General features: G+C 40.5%; 1 protein-coding gene across 8 annotated transcripts in view; it reads right to left on the minus strand.

Moving 5' to 3' along the window:
• BDNF (brain derived neurotrophic factor) overlaps positions 1-25,226 on the minus strand; it is a 66,222-nt gene that overhangs the window by 25,071 nt on the left and 15,925 nt on the right. Inside the window, exon 1 of one of the 8 annotated variants that reach the window (XM_078340778.1) lies at positions 21,843-22,167. The exons of 5 other annotated variants lie outside the window; for them this stretch is intronic. Coding sequence is in view for 2 of the 3 variants with exons in the window: in XM_002755152.6 (XP_002755198.1) it covers positions 20,697-20,846 (150 nt within the window). In the remaining variant the exon portion in view is untranslated. Of the gene's footprint in view, positions 1-20,696; positions 21,013-21,522; positions 21,805-21,842; positions 22,168-25,226 lie in introns of those variants that run through there. 2 more of the 8 variants (XM_035262282.3, XM_002755152.6) reach the window with 2 other exon arrangements.

Consider the following 25,226-nt stretch of genomic DNA (forward strand, 5'->3'; position numbering starts at 1 on the left):
TATTTAGGAGAGCCTTTCTTTTGGATGTCAACTTGTCAAACTTGCAGTTTAGATGAGTGTGATCTAGTCTTCTCCTATAATTTAATTTTACACTATTTGTTCATCTAATAGGCATTCTCTGAGAACAGGCACTGAGGATGCCAAAATGAATGACACTGAATTTTTGCCCTTGGGGACTGTGGCATTAAAGGTGGGTTAGACCCATAAACCAACAATACAGTGCAATGTGGTACACGCTGTAACTGGCATGCATGAAGAGCATTCACAAAAATGAGAATGAAAAGGAAGGAAGGTGGCAGAGGAGAAAAGGCTTTAGCCCAAGTTTTTCTTCAATGAAGATCATATTCTGTAGACCAAAAGATTATATAATCTGCCAACCCCTTAGCATGTATAGCTCATGAAACAAGACAAAGTACTCATGAAGAGTTCCACACTGGTGAGCCTCTGGGGCAAATAAGTTAGAAATCATAACCCATTTATGGATACCTACCTAGAATTGATTTCCTAGTCAGCGTGCCTTCCTAGCTGATAAGAACAATACCGGGATTCTGAATTGGGAACAGAATATAAACAAGTTGCCAAATAAGAATCAAAATACAGGATCAGCCTCAATTTCAGTGCAAGTGGTCCATTGCTTTGGTTCACAGGCTACACAGTCCAGAAGATGACAGATCTAAGAGTTTCATCAATCAGATTAACCTCTCCTCTTTTCACAGAAAGAACAAGTAATGGGGATAAGAGAAGGGCCTAGAATAGTCCCGTGAAAGTGTTACATATTAGGAAGCAAGTTCCCATGTGGAAACACAACGATGGGGGAAAGGGATTTCCCTCAACATTGTTCTATCTACGCACAGAGAATTCAAGTACCTTGCCCAGTATCACAGAGCCAGTAAGTGGTGAGCCTTAAATCAAACTTGATCATCAGGTCCAGGAATGCAGTTAACAAACTGGGGCCGCCTCATGAAGTTTCTATTCAGGAGATATGCCTTTAAAGTCAACAGACTGTACTGGGTAGGCCATTCTAGAACATTTTTCTGGACAAAAACATCATATCCACAGCTTTCAGCCTAGAAGCTGATACAGCGAAGACACACAATAATGATTTGTTACATAATTGCTTATATAATTAATTACCAAAATATGAGGTACAGATCACCTAGGAACTCAGATAGGGCAGGTTTATTATTATGGGCAAGAATCTTTCTAGAGGCAGTAGAATTGCAGCTGGGTCTTGAAGAATGAGTAGAATTAAGATGAATAAAGAGCAGAAAAAAAATCATGAATAAACAAATGAGACTCAGAGAATTACAACAAAAGAGTTTTAGTCTTATAAACTTTGCTATCAAGTGAAGCATATTTAGGTATGAAGCATGCTGATTAAACTTTTTATTGTCTTGACATAAGTCATAAGAAAGTATCTTTTTTGGGAGCTGGAAAGTGCTAATAATGAAAACAGTGGCTGAAATTCATTAAGCATTTACTATGCCTAGCACCACTCTAAGCACTTCATACGTACTAACACATTTAATCCCTACCAATACCCTGTTGAGAGGTTAAGATACAGAGAATTTAAATTACTCGCCCAAGGTCATAGACCTAGTAAGTGTTAGGCCTGGAGTCAAACTCGATCCTCCTCAGGCTTAGTAATATTGTTCCATGTCTTTGCTCTCACCCGGAAATTTCTAATTAGAAAATTTCTTTCAAGTCAGAATAAAATCTTCAGCAGTTCTCCCATCTCAAAATGTCTGAATTTCTGATTATTTACAAGGCTGCAAACCCCTTCTAGCCATGCTCTAATGCAAGTACTTGGGTAGTGAAATAAATTATAAATCTCTCTAAATCACAGGATATTCAGTTTATTTGACTTTTAATTCAGCAATTCTTAAACTTTCCTATACATCCAAACCACCTGTAGAAGCTTCTAAACTTAACACAGGCCCAGGGACCCAATCCCAAACCTACAAATATTAGAGACTAAGATATCATATGTATATGTATTTTAAATATTCAAGGGTAATTCTAATGCTCAATGTGTTTGAGAATCACTGCTCTATGCTGTGTTCTATTTTATTAGTATTTCTTTTTTTCATTATTATTATACTTTAAGTTCTGGGATACATATGCAGAACATGCAGGTTTGTTACACAGGTATACATGTACCATGGTGGTTTGCTGCACACATCAACCTGTAATCTACATTAAGTATTTCTCCTAATGCTATCCCTTCCCTAGCCCCTCACCACGCAACAGGCCCTGGTATGTGATGTTCCCCTTCCTGTGTCCCTGTGTTCTCATTGTTCAATTCCCACTTATGAGTGAGAACATGTGGTGTTTGTTTTCCTGTTCCTGTGTTAGTTTGCTGAGAATGATGGTTCCCAGCTTTATCCATGTCCCTGCTAAAGGCATAAACTCATCCTTTTTTATGGCTACATAGTATTCCATGGTGTATATGTGCCATGTTTTCTTTATCCAGTCTATCACTGATGAGCATTTGGATTGGTTCCAAGTCTTTGCTATTGTGAATAGTGCTGCAATAAACATATGTGTGCATGTGTCTTTATAGTAGAATGATTTATATTCCTTTAGATACATGTCCAGTAATGGGATTGCTGGGTCAAATGGCATTTCTGGTTCCTTGAGGAACTGCCAGTCTTCCACAATGGTTGAATTTATACTCCCACCAACAGTGTAAAAGCAGTCCTATTTCTCCACCTCCTCTCCAGCATCTGTTGTTTCCTGACTTTTTAATGATGGCCATTCTAACTGGGGTGAGATGGTATCTCATTGTGGTTTTGATTTACATTTCTCTAATGACCATTGATGATGAGCTTTTTTTCATATGTTAGTTTGGCCACATAAATGTCTCCTTTTAGAAGTGTCTGTTAATATTCTTTGCCCACTTTTTGATGGGGTTAATAAATTTGTTTAAGTTCCTTGTAGATTCTAGATATTAGCCCTTTGTCAGGTGGATAGATGACAAAAATATTTTCCCATTCTGTAGGTTGCCTGTTCACTCTGATGATAGTTTCTTTGCTGTGCAGAAACTCTCTAGTTTAATTAGATCCCATTTGTCAATTTTGGCTTTTGTTGCCATTGCTTTTGGTGTTTTAGTCATGAAGTCCTTGCCCATGCCTATGTCCTGAATGGTATTGCCTAGATTTTCATCTAGGGTTTCTATAGTTTTAGGTCTTATGTTTAAGTCTTTAATCCATCTGGAGTTAATTTTTGTATAAAGTGTAAGGAAGGGGTCCATTTTCAGTTTTCTGCATATGGCTAGCCAGTTTTCCCAACATCACTTATTAAATAGGGAATCCTTTCCCCATTGCTTGTTTTTGTCAGATTTGTCAAAGATCAGATGGTTGCAGGTGTGTGGCATTATTTCTGAGGCCTCTGTTCTGTTCCATTGTCTATCTATTTTGATACCAGTACCATGCTGTTTCGGTTACTATAACCTTCTAGTATAGTTTGAAGTCAGGTAGCATTATGCCTCCAGCTTTGTTCTTTTTGCTTAGGATTGTCTTGGACATACAGGCTCATTTTTGTTTCCATATTATTAAATTTAAAGTAGTCTTTTCTAATTCAATGAAGAAAGTCAATGGAAGCTTGATGGGGATGGCACTGGATCTATAAATTACTTTTGGCAGTATGGCCATTTTCACAATATTGATTATTCCTAACTATTAGAATGAAATGTTTTTCCATTTGTTGTGTCCTCTCATTTCCTTGAGCAGTGGTTTGTAGTTCTCCCTGAAAAGGTCTTTCACCTCCCTTACAAGTTGTATTCAGAGGTATTTTATTTTCTTTGTAGCAATTGTGAATGGGAATCACTCATGATTGGGCTCTCTTTTTGTCTATTATTGGTATATAGGAATGCTTGTGATTTTTGCACATTGATTTTGTATCCTGAGACTTTGCTGAAATTGCTTATTAGCTGAAGGAGATTGTGTGCTGAGATGATTGGGTTTTCTAAATATACAATATATCATCTGCAAACAGAGACAATTTGACTTCTCTCTTCCTATTTGAATACTATTTCTTTCTGTTGTCTGATTGCCCTTGCCAGAACTTCCAATACTATGTTGAATAGGAATGGTGAGAGAGGGCATCCTTGTCTTGTGCCAGTTTTCAAAGGGAATGCTTCCAGCTTTTCCCCATTCAGTATGATACTGACTGTGGGTTTTTCATGAATAGCTCTTATTTTGAGATATGTTCCATCAATACCTAGTATATTGAGAGTTTTTTTTTAGCATGGAGGGGTGTTGAATTTTATTGAAGGCCTTTTCTGCATCTATTGAAATAGATGGTTCTGTTTATGTGATGGGTTACATTGATTGATTTGTGTATGTTGAACCAGCCTTGCATCCCAGGGATGAAGCTGACTTGATCATGGTGAATACGCTTTTTGATGTGCTGCTGGATGCAGTTCACCAATATTTTATTGTGGGTTTTCACATCGATGTTCATCAGGGATACTTGCCTCAAATTTTCTTTTTTTGTTGTGTCTTTGCCAGGTTTTGGTGTCAGAATGATTCTGGCCTCATAAAATGAGTTAGGGAGGAGTCCCTCTTTTTCAATTGTTTGAAATAATTTCAGAAGGAATGGTACCAGTTCCTCTTTGTACCTCTTGTAGAATTCAGCTTTGAATCCATCTGGCCCTGGGCTCTTTTTTAGTTGTTAATTACTGCCTCAACTTCAGAACCTGTTATTGGTCTATTCAGGAATTTGACTTCTTCCTGGTTTAGTCTTGGGAGGGTGTACATGTCCAGGAATTTATCCATTTCTTCTAGATTTTCTAGTTTTTTTGCATAGAGGTTTTTATAGTATTCTCCGATGATAATTTGTATTTTTGTGAGATTGGTGGTGATATCCCCTTTATCACTTTTTATTGTGTCTATTTGATTTTCCTCTCTTTTCTTCTTTATTAGTCTGGCTAGCAGTATATCTGTTTGTTAATCCTTTCAAAAATCAGCTCCTGGATTCATTGATTTTTTGAAGGGTTTTTCATGTCTCTATTTCCTTCAGTTCTGCTCTGTTCTTAGCTATTTCTTGTCTTCTGCTAGCTTTTGAATTTGCTTGCTCTTGCTTCTCTAGTTCTTTTAATTATGATGTAACGAGTGTTGAGTTTAGATATTTCCTGATTTATCCTGTGGGCATTTAGTGCTATAAATTTTCCTCTAAACACTGCTTTAGCAAATTTGATCCTGCCATTTTGATGGCAATGAAAGCCAAAATAGACAAATGGGATCTAATTAAACTGAAGAGGTTCTGCACAGCCAAAGAAACTATCATCATTAGAATGAACCAGCAACCAACAGAATGACAAAATAGTTTTGCAATCTACCCATCAGACAAAGGGCATATATCCAGAATTTACAAAGAACTTAAACAAATTTACAAGAAAAAAACAACCCCATCAAAAAGTGGGCAAAGGATATGAACAGACATTTAGAAGACATTTATGCAGCCAACAATCATGAAAAAAAGCTTATCATCAGTGGTCATTAGAGAAATGCAATTCAAAACCACAATGAGATACCATCTCACCACAGTTAGAATGGCGATCATTTAAAAATCAGGAGACAACAGATGCTGGAGAGGATATGGAGAAATAGGAACACTTTTACACGTTGGTAGGAGTGTAAATTAATTAGTTCAACCATTGTGGAAAACAGTGTGGTGATTCCTCAAGGATCTAGAACCAGAAAGCAATCCCATTACTGGGATATACCCAAAGTATTATAAATCATTCTATTATAAAGACACTTGCACATATATGTTTATTGTGGCACTGTCCACAATAGCAAAGACTTGAGACCAATCCAAATACCCATCAGTGATAGACTAGATAGAGAAAATGTGGCACCTATACACCATGGAATATTATGCAGCCATAAAAAGGATGAGTTTATGTCCTTTGCAGGGACATGGATAAAGCTGGCAACCATCATTCTCAGCAAACTAACACAAGAATAGAAAACCAAACACAGCATGTTCTCACTCATAATTGTTGGACAATGAGAACACATGGACACAGGGAGGGGAGCATCACATACCAGGGCCTGTCGGGATGGGAGCTAGGGTAGGGATAGCAAATGGTTGGGGGATAGGGGAGCATTAGGAGAAATACCTAATGTAGATGATGGGGCGATGGATGCAACAAACCACCATGGCATGTGTATACCTATGTAACAAACCTGCACATTCTACACACGCACCTCAGAACAAAAAGTATAATAAAAATAAATAAAATAAACACTTTTAGCTGTGTCCCAGAGATTCTGGTATGTGGTGTCTTTGTTCTCGGTGGTTTCAAAGAACTTACTTATTTCTGCCTTAATTTCGTTATTTACCCAGTAGTCATTCACGAGCAGGTTGTTCAGTTTCCATGTAGTTGTGTGGTTCTGAATGAGTTTCTTAATGCTGAGTTCCAATTTGATTGCACTGTTGTCTCAGAGACTGTTTGTTATGATTTCCATTCTTTTGCATTTTCTGGGGAGTGTTTTACTTACAATTATGTGGTCAATTTTAGAATGCATGATGTGGTGCTGAGAAGAATGTATATTCTGTGGATTTGGGGTGGAGAGTTCTGTACATGTCTATTAGGTCTGCTTGGTCCAGAGCTGAGTTCAAGTCCTGAATATCTTTATAAATTTTTTGTCTTGTTGATTGGTCTAATATTGATGGTGGGGTGTTAAGATCTCCCACTTTTATTGTGTGGGAGTCTAAGTCTCTTTATAGGTCTCTAAGAACTTGCTTCATGAATCTGGGTGTCTCCTGTATTGGGTGCATATATATTTAGGATAGTTAGGTCTTCTTGTTGCATTGATCCCTTTACCATTATGTAGTGCCCTTCTTTGTCTTTTTTGATCTTTGTTGGTTTAAAGTCTATTTTAGCAGAGACTAGGACTGCAACCCCTGCTTTTTTTTTCCTGTCCATTTTCTTGGCAAATATTCCTCCATCCCTTTATTTTGAACCTATGTGTGTCTTTTCACATGAAATGGGTCTCCTGAATACAGTATACCAATGGGTCTTGACTCTATCCAATTTGCCAGTCTGTGTCTTTTAATTGGGGCATTTAGCCCATTTACACTTAAGGTTAATATTGTTATGTGTGAATTTGATTCTGTCTTATGATGCTAGCTGGTTATTTTGCTTGTTAGTTGATGCAGCTTCTTTGTATTGTCAATGGTCTTTAGAATTTGGTATGTTTCTGCAGTGGCTGGTGCCAGTTTCTCCTTTCCATCTTTAGTGCTTCCTTCAGGAGCTCTTGTAAGGCAGGCCTGGTGGTGACAAAATCTCTCAGCATTTGCTTGTCTGTAAAGGATTTTATTTCTCCTGCATTTATGAAGTTTAGTTTGGCTGGATATGAAATTCTGGGTTGAAAATTCTTTTATTTAAGAATGTTTAATATTGGCCCCCACTCTCTTCTGGGTTGTAGGGTTTCTAAAGAGATATGCTGTGACTCTGATGGGCTTCCCTTTGTGGGTAACCCGACCTTTCTCTCTGGCTGCCCTTAATATTTTTTCCTTCCTTTCAACCTTGGTGAATCTGAAGATTACGTGTCTTGGGGTTGCTCTTCTCAAGGAATATTTTTGTGGTGTTCTCTGAATTTCCTGAATTTGAATGCTGGCCTGTCTTGCTAGGTTGGGGAAGTTCTCCTGGATAATGTCCTGAAGAGTGTTTTCCAACTTGGTCCCATTCTCACCATCACTTTCAGGTACCCCAGTCAAACATAGATTTGGTCTTTTCACGTAGACTCACATTTCTTTGAAGCTTTGGTCTTTCCTTTTCATTGTTTTTTCTCTAATCTTGTCTTCATGCTTTATTTCATTAAGTTGATCTTCAATCTCTGATATCCTTTCTTCCACTTAATTGATTTGGCTATTGATACTTGTGTATGCTTCATAAAGTTCTTGGGCTGTTTTTCAGCTCCATCAGGTAATTTATGTTCTTCCATAAACTGGTTATTCCAGTTAGCAATTCGTCTAACCTTTTTTCAAGGTGCTTGGCTTCCTTGCATTGAGTTAGAGCATGCTCCTTTAGTGTGGATGAGTTTGTTATTATCCACCTCCTGAAGCCTACTTCTGTCAATTCACCAAAGTCATTCTCTCCATCCAGTTTTGCTCCCTTGCTGGCAAAGAGTTGTGATCCTTTGGAGAAGAAGAGGTGTTTTGATTTTTGGAATTTTCAGCCTCTTTGTGCTGGGTTTTCCTCACCTTCATGGATTTATCTATCTTTGCTCTTTGATGTTGGTGACTTTTGGATGGGGTTTTTGTGTGTATGTCCTTTTTGTTGATGTTGATGCTATTCCTGTTTGTTAGTTTTCCTTCTGGTAGTTGGGCCCCTCTGCTGCATGTCTGCTGGAGCTTGCTGAAGATCCACTCCAGAACTTGTTTGCTTGAGTATCACCAACAAAGGCTACAGAACAGCAAAGATTGCTCCCTGTTCCTTCCTCGGGAAGCTTCATCCCAGAGGGGCACCCGCCAGATGCCAGCTGGAGCTCTCCTGTATGAGGTGACTGTTGAACCCTGCTGGGAGCTGTCTCCCAGTCAGGAGGAGGCATGGGTGTCAGGGACTCACTTGAGGAGGCAGTCTGTCCCTTAGCAGAGCTTAAATGCTGTGCTGGGAGATCCACTGCTCTCTTCAGAGCTAGCTAGCAGGAATGTTTACGTCTGCTGAAGCTGTGCCCACAGCTGCCCCTTCCCCCAGGTGCTCTGTCCCTGGGAGACAGGAGTTTTATCTATAAGCCCCTGACTGGGGCTACTGCCTTTCTTTCAGAGATGCCTTTCCCATAGAAGGGGAATCTACAGAGGCAGTCTGGCTACAGTGGCTTTGGAGAGCTATGATGGGCTCCGCCCAGTTCAAACTTCACAGCGGCTTTGTTTACACGGTGAGGGGAAAACTGCCTACTCAAGCCTCAGTAATGGTGGAGCGTCCCTCCCTCACCAAACTCAAGCATCCTAGGTTGACTTCAGACTGATGTGCTGGCAGTGAGAATTTCACGCCAGTGGATCTTACATTGCTGGGCTCCATGGGGGTGGGATCTGCTGAGCTAGACCACCTGGCTCCCCTGGCTTCAACCCCCTTTCTAGGGGAGTGAACGGTTTTGTCTCGCTGGTGTTCCAGGCACCACTGGGGTATGAAAAAAAACTCCTGCAGCTAAATCGGTGTTTGCCCAAACGATCGCCCAGTTTTGTGCTTGAAACCCAGGGTCCTGGTGGTCTAGGCACCCAAGGGAATCTCCTGGTCTATGGGTTGTGAAAACTGGGAAATGCGTAGTATCTGGGCCAGAATGCACAGTCCCTCAAGGCACAGTCCTTTATGGCTTCCCCTGGCTAAGGGATGGATTTCCCTAATCCCATGTGCTTCCCAGGTGAGGTGTCACCCCACCCCACTTCGGCTCGCCCTCCATGGGCTGCACCTGCTGTCTAACCAATCCCAGTGAGATGAGCCAAGTACTTCAGCTGGAAATGCAGAAATCACCTGCCTTCTGAATTGATCTTGCTGGGAGCTGCAGACTGGAGCTGTTCCTATTCGGCCATCTTATCAGACACTTAGTATTTCTAATAATTCACTTAGCAAGATTCTCAGGTTTAAGTAAAATTGTAACTAAGTTGCTCAAGAAACAATGTATCAAAAGTCATATGTTCATTTGTCCCTCTAAGAGTTTTTTCTTTTTAAAAAAATTTAAATTAAAAAACTCATCAGAATAAACGTTTTTAATCTTCCCATTGCCACTTTATTCCTTGGCACACAGAAGGGTGCCAGTCTCTGCTGGAGATAAAAGTGGATACTAGGCCAGGGTGATAATTTCAGCCTGCCCCTGTTCCAGGTTTCACATGAATACATCAAGGGCAAGGTATGGTTTCTTAGTTGAATTACTGCAGGTTACAGTTATAGACAGAGTGGTGGTAAGTGGACTGGGTTAGGTAAAGTCACTGGGCTATCATCCTTGCTCTGGTTCTATAGTTGTGCATTTTGGATTGCTGTTTAGCTTCTCAAAACTCCAATTTCCTCCTTGGTTATAAAGAAATATATAATGTCTGCCCAATCTTTTTTATAGGGTTATTTGTAGGATCAAATGGAATGAGATATGTGAATGCATTTTTTAATGTATGGAATACCACACATTTGGACAAGATGATTACTGAGGTGTGCAATCTTGCCTACGTGACAAAGTGAAATCACATAGGAATTTTAGTAGGAACAAACCAATTGAATTTTGGTCTCAGTATAAATGCCTTCTGGGGTGCTGCACTAGATCAAGTTTTCCTAACTCCTCATGGAACAGTGACAGTGAGGGTTCACCTAAGTTTTTATATGCGACTGCCTGAAGAACAATTAGAGGCACTGGAATGACAGATGCTACCAAGTTTATTTTATTTTATTTTACTTTAAGTTCTGGGATACATGTGCAGAAGATGCAAGTTTGTTACATAGGTAAATGTGTGCTACAGTGGTTTCCTGCACCTATTGACCTGTCACCTAGATATTAAGGCCTGCATGAATTAGCTATTTATCTCTTTGTCCTAATGCACTCTCTCCTTCTCCCATTCCCCGCCAGGCCCTGGTGTGTGTGGTTCCCCTCCCTGTGTCCATGAGTTCCCACTGTTGGGCTCCCACTTATGAGTGAGAACATGTGGTGTTTGGTTTTCTGTTCCAGCTGCCAAATTTAAGAAAGTCATTTTCAGGGATGTGAAAACCAGAAAAATAATCTGGTATTTTAGGAAAAGCACTTTAAAATTATATTAATGATACCACATTTTAGTGATTAATGAAATATTTAGGATAAGGCTGTCCTGTGTTAACATTCAACCATTTATACATGATTATTTCTAAACATTATACAATGCAAAAAAAATCACATTTTTAAAGAAGTATCTATCAGGTTACACAAATGGTATTCAACCAGCAGGTGAATACAACTCTCAGTGTAAGTGAGTATGCACAGAAATGGGCAGCAGTATGGTCATTTGCCTGTCTGTCCTGCTTGGAAATAAAAGAGAAGGCTAGGAACATGGCTGTAGGTTTGGTCTTAGAAGGAAAATGGGACCTATTCCCACTTCCTTATCCTGGGATTTTTTTTTTTTTTGAGATTCACACACAAAATATGCACAAGTTTGCTTCCATGTTGTATAGCAAGAGTTTAAATAATTCTGAGTTAATGATGCCACATTGTGCTCCAATTATATCGGCATATTTAACATGATCTTGAACACCACATACAGATTCCTATACCACACATTTGAGCAAAATCACCTCCTGACTTCGCAATGAAAGGAAACCTACTGGATTAAAAAGTGGTTTCTAGTAAACCCCAAAGAGATACCATTAGTAAATTACTATATTTAAAGGCAAAATAGTATTTACTAAACTGATTTTTTCTGCCTTCTTTTCCTTATTTGGCATAAGCATTAACCAACTTCTAGTAAATGGAAGAATTCTCACAATTTAAGTTCCTTTTTTTTTTAGGGGAAACACACAATTCGTAAATACTGTCAAGTGAAGAACACATTCCTGAATACTAAAAGACCCATGCATATCCTTGTATGTAAGAAAAAAATCCATCATAAAATCAAAGAATCAAATACCATCTTTAATTCAGAAGTTTCCTTCTACTGTGGCTTCTGCTATAGAGTCATTGTTAAAAATAGTTCTTCATGACATATTCTCAGACAGCAAAATGCTTTAAGACAACGTCTAACAAGCATTTTGATTGTCTCAATTTAAACACAAAATGACACCTAAAAATCAAAGAGGAAAGAAGTTCAATCTTTAAAAAAGAGAGGTAAGTTCTTCCAAAAGGCTACTGGGCAATAATTAAAAATACAGTTTGGGGGCAAGAAGTTCTGAAATAACTCTGAGAATTTGCTCAAGATTTTACTTTTGGACCAGTCCTCTCTGGGAGGGAGTATGTAAATAGGTAATAAAAGCCTTTTATGGGAGAATCAATGGAGAGCCTTATCAAGTAGGACTTGAAGATATATGAATCAATACAGGGAAAAGAAATCCAACTAGACCAGTGCCTGGCACTCAATTAATGCATGGTGAATTAACAAATGAATTAATGAAAGAAGCATTCCCTGCAGGTAACATTGTTACTTTAAGAAAAAAACTATGAAACAGAAGAAAACATACATGCAAGAACACATACAAACTATAAAAATGTAATATCCTAAAGGAGATATAAATATTAAACTGTTTGCTGACAGGCACTATTAATACGTAAAAGCAGTATGAGAGATCGCAAAGAATAAATACTCATTAATACTTGGCGTGCACTGCTCATCTTATGGTCTAACTTGCCTTTTATGACATGTCCACTTTGCTTACTCTCTAACTGTTCTAAAGAAGGGCAAAATAAGTTACAAAAAAGTTATTAAAAGAAAAAAAAGTAACTCTATCCATGGTGAGGTCTGAGGGAGTTGGGAGAGGATTTCATTTATTTTAGTTTACATTTAAAAAGAGAAACTCTTTGGAAAACTGGAATATCTGAAGATTTTCTGGTGTCCAAAAGGTGAAGGTGAATGATGAGACATTTTCTCAGTTCAGCTACTGAACTCTAATGTCAAAAGTTCACTTCTTAAGCAATTTGGGCATCTGAATTTGCCAAGAACTCTATTTTTCCAGACATTCTGTCCTGTCTAACCCAAAGGAAAAAAAAAAACACTTTTAAGAATCGATATAAATAAGGACAAGTAATATACAGAGTTTTGCAAAGAAATGGGAGGGATTTCTGATACTCGATTGATGATGCTAAACGCATCAAGTAGAGGATTCAAAGGCAGAAATAGACAACTGTTCTTATTAGGATTGTTTATGAACTATAAATAAGGAGTATACTTATGGCCAATGCATTAGAAAAAACAAATACAAAGGTACTTCACAGAATACCTAACTCCAACCTCCCATTTTAGTGTCATTTCTAAAAGAGTTTCAGCCTGCCTACCTTTCTTCCTTCCTTTCCTTCCTTCCCTCCAATGGGGACTCACTCTGTCACCCAGGCTGAGGAGCAGTGGCATAATCACCTCCTGGGCTCAAACGTTCCTCTGCCTCAGCCTCCCAAGCAGCTGGGACTACAGGTGCCTGTCACCAGGCTCGGCTAAATTTTTTTGTCTTTTGCAGAGATGGGATCTTGCTATGATGCCCAGACTGGTAATGATCTCCTGGGCTCAAGGGATCCTCCCACCGCAGCCTCCCAGAGTGCTGGAATTACAGGCATGAGTTACCACACCAGACCTCTTTTTTCTTTATTACATATTCCTCTAATAAAGTGCTCTGTATGCAGTGGGCATTCAATATTTGCTTAATTAAACTGAAAAGAAAGTTCTTCTAGCTACCATGTAGAGTATCTAAATTTATGTCATTGGTCCTAGAACTGTTCTCCGAGGCAACACAAATTATACCTATGACAGTTCTTCAAATTTGTGAAGCACATACTCAAAATAAGGATGTCAAAAACCCATCACACATGCTGACACTCTAATGTCCCAGACACAGTAGGCATTAGCAATCTGAACATATTTCTTACTAAGCCTGCACAGTTTTAGAATTCTTCTCAACCCAACATTCAAAAACCATTTGCCATTCCAGCCTAAGTTTTTGTGTCCCTAATTCATTCATTCCAAGTCCCCTCAGCCATTGCTCATATGCAGATTCCCTGTGCATCCTGGTCACAGTGATCTGAATGGACGCTAATTTATCAATGATGTACCTAAAGCAACTTATTTCATTTCCTTGAACTGAATATTCTAGATAAAGTCTGTTTAAAAAGTGAAGAATTATTAGCTTTTCCATTTCAGTATTATATTTCTAGCAGTGCTGCCCAAAATGAGTAGCTTTGATAACAGCCTCTTGTTACACCACTGGCGTATACTGAACTTGCAGTCAATTTAAAATATTCAGGTTTCCTTTCCATAACTGCTGGTAAGTCATCCCCTAAAACTGTGATCCCCAACCCTCTATTCTCTCCTAAATTGATTTTTTGAACTTAATCATAGTACTGTACATTTAAGTAAATGTAAATGATCCAGATTCTATCATTCAACAGAATGTCTGCAGTATCTGCTGGCTTTATGTTTCACATGATAAGCATATTGTCTGTGCCTTCAGACACACTATCAGCCAACATGTCGGTGCTGAATGTATTTTCCCAATGTTGCGTAAGAGAGAATACCTTCGAGAGTTTGGCCTAGGAACGTGGCCTGGGACTCCGCCAAGCATCTCTCTCCAGCAAAATGACTGCAGATTTCTCGACCTTCAGATTCTACATCATGTACAAGAAATTTGTCTGTGTTTAAAAACACATTCAAGAAATAAGTGAACATGTGAAAAGATAGAAAAACTTGTTTGAATTTGGGCATAGTTTCAGCTTTCAAAGGCACATGAAGGCAGAAAGAAAGAATCAGAAAATGGAACTACTGATGATAGCAACTCCAAAACCAAGGCTAATTAGACTAAATCCCATGGCAAAAATTGTATTTAGTAAGCTTCCTTCTCTCTCTCAATATAAGCACGCACGCACGCGCACACACACACACACCTACCTTTTGGTAATTTTTTTAAGTTTTCTGCACCTGATTGCTTCCATGAATGACACAAAGTACAGACAATATGAGTTTCTTTGGTTATCATGCAATTTTTCTCTGCTAACCAGAAATTGGCACAAATTTCAGATATACTATATTCTACTCCCTGAAGCACAGTAGCTGGCATCTCCACTGGCATTTAAAAATTTGAAGACATTTAAAAGAAAATCCACAAGTTTATAGTTGCTGTCTAAATCAACTTTAACATTTCATATATTCACAATTTCCTGAGTGAATCAAATTACACATAAGAAATTGTAGAACTAAGCCAACTAAATGACTTTTATAATAGGTAGTGGGCAAAAATAGTATTCAACCTTTTTCCTCCAATTTCTGCCTTCCAGCAAAACAAATAAACCATTTTCTATGAAGTTTCTGTCTGCATCACTAGTGATAATCTGAAGCAGGTATTAATCAATCTATCAGTGCGTTCAGTAGCATTTATCAAAGTACCTCCCCTGCCACCAGAACTGTTTTGGATGCTGTTGTGGTTGCATGCAAAAATGAACTAAATATAGATGTATTTCATCCAAGAATTTTAAGTCAATTTGTGATTATTGGTTCCTGGTTCCATTACTTTTTTTCTTTTTGGTGCTGGCTCAGATGTATATCTTTATCTCTTCTAAGGTTGAGGCAATCCTTATAATTTTCTTCCCTTTTCTTGTTCTCTTTTTTTGTGTTAAAAATCTTGCTATATATATGACTTTATTTATTCTTACATCTTCTGAAATCATTAAAGTTAAAGGTGGATCATAGATCAAAAACATTCTTAAAGGTCTCTACTCAAATTATTTGGTGTCATTGTATCCCAGAAACTGTAATGAATTGCCTGTGGCAAATGAATAAAATCAGAACCTTTGTACTCAATGCTTTGGTACATATCCTTGAAAATAATAAACGTTAAAAAAAAAAAAAAAAAAAAAAAAAGGCCAGCCCTTGATTCCTGACATGCTATTCTACATTTGGCTACTACAACATTAAAAGGATTTAGAACATCAAACTGTGGATCTGCTTGTTTTAAAATTTCATCTGTAATTCCACATGTGTCCCCACCCCCATACACACTCACCAGATCTGAATATGGTAACAAGGAAATCCTAGTAACTGTAGCATTGGAAAAATGGTTCATATGGAAATAAGCCATTTGACTGGTAAAGCTGGTGATTTTGTTCTCTAGGTGGCACTATTACTTCAATTTTTGGTGAGTTGCTTAAATTACTTGAAACTGCCCGTTTATTTTCTTTGAATTTCCGTTATATAAGATTTAATTTTATACAAGCTAGTTGTAATTAAATGATAGGTTGCCTTCTAGATTTTATTTCAATAAGCCAGTTTGAAGTTCAGTGATGTTATCATATAATTTTATGTTTCCTTACTATACTGTCTTAGATTTAAGAAATCCTCCCTTGCCTGACCTCCTCTCTCCAAAAATGCAGAGGCATGTCAAAAACACAGAAGGTCGTCATAAAGTTTCCGTCAGACCAAAGGAACCAAGATGAAAGCATGTTTAAGAGCTACTAGGTTCTGGGAGATTTCAAAATCAGGACATTACTACCATGACAACCAATGAAAAGTTCTTTCAAGTGAACCTTTAGGGAAAACTATATAACATTCGTTACTCTCTAGGCTCTCTGGAAATAAACTTTTACTCTATTATGGCTGTCACTAAAGCTTGTAAATTTACTTTTTTTCCCTCCAATCGTTCTCCTGTCCCACACCCAGCCCCCTAACTCACCTAATGCAATACATCTTCAAACATCAATCTATAAATGAGACATCAGGGCAAGGAACCACTTCTTAGCATCTAGTTTATTTGATAAGATTTGTTTCACCAAGAACACATGTGCCCCAGAACTTGTACTTGAACTTAAATACTTAAATGAAAGCTTCCACACTTATCTGACCAGATACTCATATTTTTCTACAGAAAAGAGAATACCTTCCTGTCCCACTTAGAGAACACACCCATTTACCACTCCTGATTTCCGCCCCTGCAAACGGTTTTCAATGTCAGTACATTAGTGAACTCCATTGTTTTGCATCTGCCATCAATAATGATTCCATATACTCAATAATTAGGTCCATGACCTTTCTAAGTCTTTTTAGTGTACATACTCTGGAAATCCAGTGATGCATTTAAGTATAAAATTATTTAGGGTTAAATAATTCTATGCCTTAAGAAGAAGTTTAAGAGGACTTTTAGGACACACATGACTAAGCCTACACATGCCAAAGGCACTCTATGTTTCCTAGGTTTAAATCCCACATGCAAATCACATATGGATTTCATTTGCCAACATCATTTATTGCTTAACGTTACTCCATACTAAATAGAGTAAATGGATGCAGAGTGTAACCAATAAGTTTGCTCATTCACTTTTGAAGCCCATCTGTGCATGTTATTCATCCTAATAAAGAAAATTTATCACAACACCATTTGATGTGATTCTTGTTTAAATGATTTCTTCTTCCATTGAACAACAGCCAGCACTTAAAACCTAGAATTCCACAGAATTCTCTCCATGATTCTACTTTAAAATGCAATTCACAGCTTGAGATCATAGAGCCTGCCAGTGGCTGAATGGCTGTACTAGATGGCTGAGAGTCCTTCAATTAAGCAGCAATTTTGCAATTAGTGGAAACTGAGTGCTCTATAACAATTGTTTGAAAACAAGTTGTGACAAGTTAGCAATTACCTTCTAAAACGGACATATTCACTTTTGTTGCATAGGTGAGCCCCTTACACAAATTCAACTCTTGCACACAAAGAGATGCAAGTTGAAAATTAATGTTTTAACCACTAAAATCAAATCCACATTATGGGCACCTGAAATGGGAGTTCCTTTCTTTTCAAAAGATATTCAGAGTTTAGCTATCATCCACTCTCTATGCTGTTTTTATTCGAGAAGTCTGAAATTTGTCTTCTCTACTCTGATATTAATTTCCTACATCTCAAAATGTTAACAAACTACTTGAACACAACCTTTCCAGTCTGTAAATCTTCAATTTTCTTAAGATTAAATCTACGATTGAGACCCAAAGCTGCTGGCTGTTATATCTCACAGTTCACAGTTTCTCTCTCTCTCTCTCTCTCTCTCTCTCTCTTTCTCTCTCTCTCTCTCTCTCACACACACACACAGAGCGCACTAGCTACAGGTTTTAGAAGATGAATATAAAAAGAATGCAGACAAGTTATTTGCTATACTATCAGGTGGGCGTGCCCAGCTCACTCTGTGCTGAACTACAAACCACGAGAAAGAAACGAGATTATCAATCATCTACATTTTGTCTATTGAAAAGCTGTTACTCTTAAAGATTTCACAAAGAAGGGAACAGCTTAATTCTCATGGTGCCCCTATTAAAAAGGAAACCCAAGGACTTTGAGCCAGGATTTTAGAAATTTGCTTTTTGTACAGGATTTCCCCCTCCTGGTGAGTTAAAATGAACAAGAAATACCGCAGGACCTTCATTCCCTCTTTCACCATTTACGAGATTAAGGCAATTAACTCACATAGTGTAAATGAATCATTTGAGGTGATGACTGCATTTTAGGCAAACGATGACTTTCTTGGTTCCTTTGGTTTGCAAGTAAAAGTTACACACATTGAGAATACATTCTGAAACAGATTTCCTAAATGCTTTATTTTCTGGATACACCAGTGTTGACCTACTATACATCTTAAATGGCTTTAAAATATCACCTTAAAATAAACAAAACTTCCAGCTACTACTTAGCTCTGAATGGGCTATGAAAGGCTTCAAAGGTATGTGAAAAATTATTGTTATTTTGCTTTAAAAAATGTAATATCTAAGCGGGTCTGCAATGTTCTAAAGCTTCAAAACACGTACGTAAGCCTTGTTTATCTGGTAATCATTTCTGCTTATGTCATTTATAAATAGAAAATGTTCTGTAATAACTTAAAATAAGTTCCACATACATAATGCTTTTTGTGTCAGAATACTTACTGGTCTATATTTACCAACATTTATCACATTTTACAAAATGAAGTAGAAGGAAAAAAAAGACAACGACTTTATGGACCTGGAATTCCAGTAATGGTGACCAACGTGTTTGAAATTCCAGTAAAGGTTATGGTCACATTTCGACAAGTGTCTCTTTCCTTTCTCTTACCTCTCTTGCTAGCCCAGAGGTAAATTTACCAAAAAGGAAGAAAGGTGGGGGGGGGGGGGGGGGCGGAGTCTTAAGCAAGGCATCTACAAAACCAGAAAACAGGACCAGGAGTTTAGTGATTGTTTTAAAAAGGTGCCGTTTCCAAGGTCAAAACTTTGTAGTGTAATTTCAACATGCTATGCTACCTATTATGTGTAATGCCTTGAAGTGCTACATGTCATAACATCAGAAATTTCCAACCTAAAAATTATGCTGCATGAGGTAAGCACTGAAGGCACACACGGTCATATTAAATCTGTAATTATGCCTCAATAAATTAAAATGTAAAGAAGACATATCAAATTGTAAGACCAAAATGGCTTTTGACCTTACAACAAACTCATATAAAAATAGGTTTTTCGATAATAATGAAGAGGGGAGAGAGTTTTTGCCGGAAGTTGAGTCAGTGGGGATGGGTATCATTTAATAGAATATCGCCTTTTATATGCAGTTAGAAAATCAACGTTCCAAATTACATATTACTTTGGTTTAAAAGATAACTGTACTAGGAGGATTAATAAACACTCAGAAATATGCTTTTCTTCGCTTCTGGCCAAGAACATTCCTGCATGCTTGTCGGAAAATGTTCTTTGGTTGCTACTGACATTGAGAAGTAAGTGCAAGATACTTAGAAGACCTTAAAATAAGACTCAAGAAACCCTAACACACCCTAACACACCACCAGTCGAGGCTTATCAAAGCTGCTCCAGCGCGAGGAAAACTTTTGCAAATGAGCCAAACGGGAACCAAGAGTCAAAATTCACCGACGACGAGTCGCACCCCTCACCGAGCTGGAGTCAGCAGCCCCATTCAACAAGTCCCTCCTACCAGCTCTCTAAGGGATCCCGCAAACCTTCTCTTACCACTTCCCCACCCCCAGCCTCCCGCCCCCAGCAGCTGCTCTTGGCAGCATGGCCAGCAGAGGGCACCCTCTACCTTCCCTAGCTTCGCTCTCTCGGTCCCCTCCTCCTCCTCGCCTCCCCTCCGCCTAGGTCCCTCATCCCCGCTCCACCCCCAACACACAAACACTACATACTCCAGTTCACCCCGCAGCCCCGAGACTTCTTCCTTGGGGATGCCCCTAGTCTGTAATCTCCCCTTCTTGCCCGTCAGGCACGGAGCCCCTAATCCTCAGCTATTTCTTTCCAGGCGCAACTCACTCACCCATTCCTCTTCCCTGCTCTGCATCCCCAGAGACTAACCCGAGTCGGGAATCCCCCACGTACATCCACCCACTCCCCGAAAGTCAAAACTCTGACTTCCCTGGAGGGCGCTTCAGAAGAGGGGTGCAAGATGGGGAGAGGCGTGGGTTCGGCCAGCCCCGGAGTCCTCGCAGACCCTTCCAGGTCTCAGCGGTAGGAATTCCGCCTCCCAAGTTTTCCGAGCTACGTAGGCTTCGAATTTGTGAGTCCACTTCAGTCTCAACTCCTGGGGAGCAGGTAACCTTGAGCAGCCCCGGACGGGGTGCGGGTTGAGGGCGCAAGCTTCCCTCCCCACTACCCCCACAAATCGGCGCGGGGACCACACTACCCCTGCAATGATTCCTAGCCCAGCCCCAGCACCCTCCTCAGTCAGGGACCCCGACAGCCCGGGGTCCCCAAGTCTCTCTCGACCCCTCCTGGGCTGGGGGAGGGCTGAGGGGGACACCCGGGGCGCCGTCTTTGCTCCCACCAGGCAGCTCTGGGTCTCCTCCTGGCTCTGTGTCCTCTACCTCGTGGCTTCCCCGGGTCCCTTTTTCCCAGGTGGTGCCGGTTGACCCTCTGGGTCGTGGGATTTGGGAGAAAGCTCCCCAGGAGCAACTCCAAATCCTCCCTTCTCCCGGAGGGGAGGAAAGAAGGAGCCTGGCCTCGTCCCACAACTTTAGGGGGTTACCAGTCAACTTTCTCCCGCGGACGGGCGTCTCCCGCGCCAAGCCCCACGCCCGGCGCTCGCCTACCTCGGGGTCCACACAAAGCTCACGGGTCCCCGGCGGCGGAGTCACATCGTGGTTCCGATTCTGGCTCCAGCGCCCAGCCCCGGTCCCCGTCGCGGTGCTGCTCCCCTCCGGCCCCACAGCAGCGGTGGCAGCTGCATTCAACAATCTCATCAAAGCCCCCCAAGCAGGAGGTGGGGAGCGCACCAGGCTGGCTCCTCGGTCTGGCCCGGGAGCCCGAGGCACGACGGGGTGCGCGGGACAGCGAGCCGGCGGGTGCGCCCCGGCGCTGCGGCGGCGGCGGCGGCGGCGGCGGCGGGGACCCGGAGCTCCAGGCTGCGCCTTGCGCCCGGGTCAGACATTATTTAGCTCTTCGGTTGAGCTTCGATTGGTCAAACGGCGCCGCCCCCCCGCCCCCCCTTCCCCGTCTCGCCCGCGCTACCGATACCCGTTCGGGGCGGACGCTTAAAGGGAACGCCGCGCCTTTTCCTCGCCCAGGCTCAGCCCCCGGGGGACCGAGGGGCGCCCGGGACTCCCTGTTTCCCCGGGCCCTGACCTCCCATTCTTCCCTGGGGTCCCGCGACATCATCCCGCGAGCCCTGTGCCCTCCCGGGGCGCCTTGGGCGGGACGCCCGAGGCTTCGAGGGGTGTTCCAGCCCCAGCCCCAGAGAACCCCGCGTCCCGCGCCCCCTGGGGAAACCCCGGCTGTGTGCTCTGGGGTGGGAGGGAGCGAGTGAGAATCGGACGCCCGGAGGTCTCACTCCCCTCGCCTTCAACTCTCCCCTTCCTCCGCATCCCAGCACCCAAGTTCTCTGGGAGAGGGCGTGCGTTTCCCGGGCCACAGACACACCTTCCCGCACCTTCCCGCACCACGGAGCCTGCGATCGCGAGCACACAATGAAATCGCACAGAGCATGGGGGCTATTGGTTTACTCCGCTGCCTTAAACACGTCGGCTTAAAGAGTTCGCGCACTGACCTCTCTGGAGTTTGCCTAATAGGAATTCAATCAAGATAATAACGGCATTTTTTATTGATGAACGCCCCCAGATAACGTTACACCAAGTTACTTGTTCCAGCCAGGAAGCCCAGGCAATGACATCCCTCGCTAAAGCCACACGCTTTCTAGCAGACCAAACAGAAAAACGGAAAGAGAAAGAAAACAAACCCACCTTTTCAGTCACTACTTGTCAAAGTAACCATCAAGGCAGCTGCTCTGGGAAAGACTTCGGCCCCCAAACTCCCAGACTCTATTATTTTTTCACGTTCTCTTCGCTTAATTAAAGGGGGGAGGGGGCGCGAGTCTTTGGTGCCCGGTATGTACTCCTTCTGTTCTGCAGCAAAGAAGTTAAATTATTGATAGTGGAAATTGCATGGCGGAGGTAATACTCGCACCCCATCAGCGAGGAGCTCCATTTGATCTCGGCAGAGGCAGGGAGATTTCATGCTAGCTCGCCGGGGGGAGCGGCAGCGCGAGCAGCCCTCTCCGCGGTGAATGGGAAAGTGGGTGGGAGTCCACGAGAGGGCTCCACGGTGCCTTGACGTGCGCTGTCATATGATACCTCCGCTGCCTCGAAATAGACACTCTAGTGCACGAATTACCAGAATCAAAATTCAGCGCATTTAAAATGATACATCTTTTATTAGAAGAGTTCCGTTCCAGGGCATTGCATGCTTTTGCAGATGTTTTCACTTCCAGCCCCAGCAAACACACACACATAAATAAGCTAACCCTTTTAATAACTAACCAGGGCAGCAAAGATAAAGTCTTCTGCTTTAATCAGAGTGGGGGTAGGGGATTCGAGTGTGGGGGCAGAACTGGCTCCGTTAATCCTCCCCTCCTCCCCCTTCCCCCCCCCCCCCACTGCCAGCAGCAAAAGAGCAAATAGGTTTTCGGGTTCTCATTGGCCTGTAATCAAGACCCTTCGAGAGAACTTATATGGCTGGGGTCCAGAGGACATTTTCAATTAGCCATTTGATGAACCGTCTACCTGTGTTCCTGCTTTAAAGCTGAATTTTCTTCTCATTAGTTCAACCAATTTGTGCAGACCTTAAAATTTAGAATAAAGAACAAGACAGCAGCACCATACTTAACTCATAAAAATCACCTGAGTGAGTGTTAAAATGAAGATTCCTCCTCCTGAAATTGTGATTTAGTAGGGGTGGGGCAGGGTCCAGGAATTAGAATTTTAATAAATACCACCAGCAATTCAGATGCAGACAATCTGAAGTCACACTCTGAGAAACACTCTCTTGTGGGTACAACACTGGCTATCAGAGGAATCTCCCACCAAGCCCACACCCAAATTCTGCAGGCAGCTTTCTGTGTATGTGCATTTTTCTGTAATCTCAAAGGGGATTGACCTAATAATTGTGAAGACTCACTGCTGTAGGAATTTCCCTAAAGACTCCAACATTAATTTTGCTAAAGGGAAAGATTTATAAACAGTTTCCTTTCCTGGACCCTCTTGTGGTTACCAAGAATGTACTGTTGAACTGAATATATAATATTATTACATACTCAGTTCAATTTACCTAGAGGTTTACAGTTAACAAAGTGAATTCACTAACATTAGCTATTTTAGAACTTCTAGAGACTAAAGAAATTATTTACCCATTTTATAAAAGAAGAATCCAATACTCTGCCAGGAAATAATTTACCCACGTTCACACAGTGAAGTACCAGGGACAAGACTTCAGTGAACTCAAGAATTCCTGCTAGAAATAACCCTGCTTCCATCTCCCCACCTCCTAAGTGAAGCTATTGGTTCTTTGGAAGTGTTATCAGAATGTGTGATCATTCAGAGCGCCTTTGCAAATTGTTGGACTAAATAGTCAAATTATTCAAATATATGCATATTCTTCGAGTGTCACACATTTAGCTTTGCACCTCTGTCAACTTGACAGAGCACATGACCAATACAAACTACCCTACAGCACAGATGGTGGAGTTCATTGTGGAATATTTAATGTATGTGAAATACGCAGGCTAACCAGAAAGCAATAAAGGACAGAGGGTATGAGGCTAGGTACTGTTACCCCAGAAACCCTCCGCGTTGGTTCCCAGATTGTGAGCTGAATGCATACACAGTTACTTTTAGTAGCATAATACAATCTAAATGGCTAGTTTTATAAATTAAAAAACATACTTGTACTACATTATAAAGGACTGGAGGAACCCTACTCCAAACTTTTTGTTTTAAAACTTTATGTTAACTTTAAACTGATGCTTTACATTTGGTTAAAAATGAGTTCTACCCTCAGGTTTTTAAGCTCAATTGTAATTTATTTTCTTTCTGAAAAATACCTGGCAAGTTAATACCAGGAATCTAAGCTAGCATTCTGAATGCTGCTCACTTAGAAGTTATGGCAAATCTTTTTCCTGCTAAATTCACATTGGCACGTCAGCATTTCTGCTGAAGGAAAAAGTGTTCTCATTTCCCAGACTCTGATTGGGTGGGTCTATGGCCAATCTTCTTATTCCTACTCTCCCTTGACATTATATAAATAAATGTGTGTATCTTCGCTTTCCAGTGTGTGGTGCAGTTTTACTGAGGGAAAGACAGAGGAGACAGAAATGTCAGGGGTATTTAGAAAGAAAAGAAGATCAAATGCCAATTCAGATAACCATGATGAATCACACCTCTTAACACTTCTGAGCATTTCCAAGCTTTCTGATTTGTGATTATAGCATTACCAAACTGTATGTGACCAGACTTAAAACACATGCTTATTTGCCTTAAATTACATCTTACATTCAAAAACAATGACACCAAGGTAACAAAAGTTGTACCAGTGCCTTATGTGGAATTCTAAATGTTATTTTTTTATTTGCTTAATTCAAGTAGCATATAGAGATAATTCTGGAGGTCTATAATCGAAGTTTTACAAAATTATTTCCCTGTTGTGGGCAAGGGTAATGCTGAGAACATAGAGCATACATTTCTTGTTCTTCTTAAAGATTGGTCTCTGACATAATTGATATGTTAGGAACAAAGTTTCCAAGTTTATAATCTGAACATTTTCTTTATTACCAAAATGAGGGAAAGTTGCACAGCTTGAAAAGATGATGCTACTTATTTCAGTTTTGTGGGGCTTAAAACTTAATTGTGAATTCATCTGAATATTTCTTTTTGGTTATATTCTAATATGATCTTAACCCGATGTTTCAGCGGGGACAAAGATCAGGAAGAAATGTAAATTCCCATCTATTCTTGTCAGGAAATATAAACTAATCCTCATTACCCAAGTGGGAACAGAGGTAGTAGGCTCAGATTTGACATTGACATGTTTTTTCTATTAATAATTTTAATTGGCTGAGGTCAATTGTATCACTATAAGCATTTTACATTTAATTGTGTTTATTTTAGCTTCCTAGTTACTCCTACCTTCAGTCTTTCTTGCAAATAAAAAATGTTGTCTAGTCTAGTATCAAATGAGTTGACCTAAAAAACTGCTGAAAATTTCACTAATTGGCATTGGGAAATACTCAGTAAAGAGAAAACTGCTGCTGAGCAGAGTTGCAGAGGTGTTTTCAACTTCATGCTGAATAATTT

The sequence above is a fragment of the Callithrix jacchus genome, chromosome 10 (genome assembly GCF_049354715.1).
Source record: "Callithrix jacchus isolate 240 chromosome 10, calJac240_pri, whole genome shotgun sequence".
Classification (NCBI taxonomy): domain Eukaryota; kingdom Metazoa; phylum Chordata; class Mammalia; order Primates; family Cebidae; genus Callithrix; species Callithrix jacchus.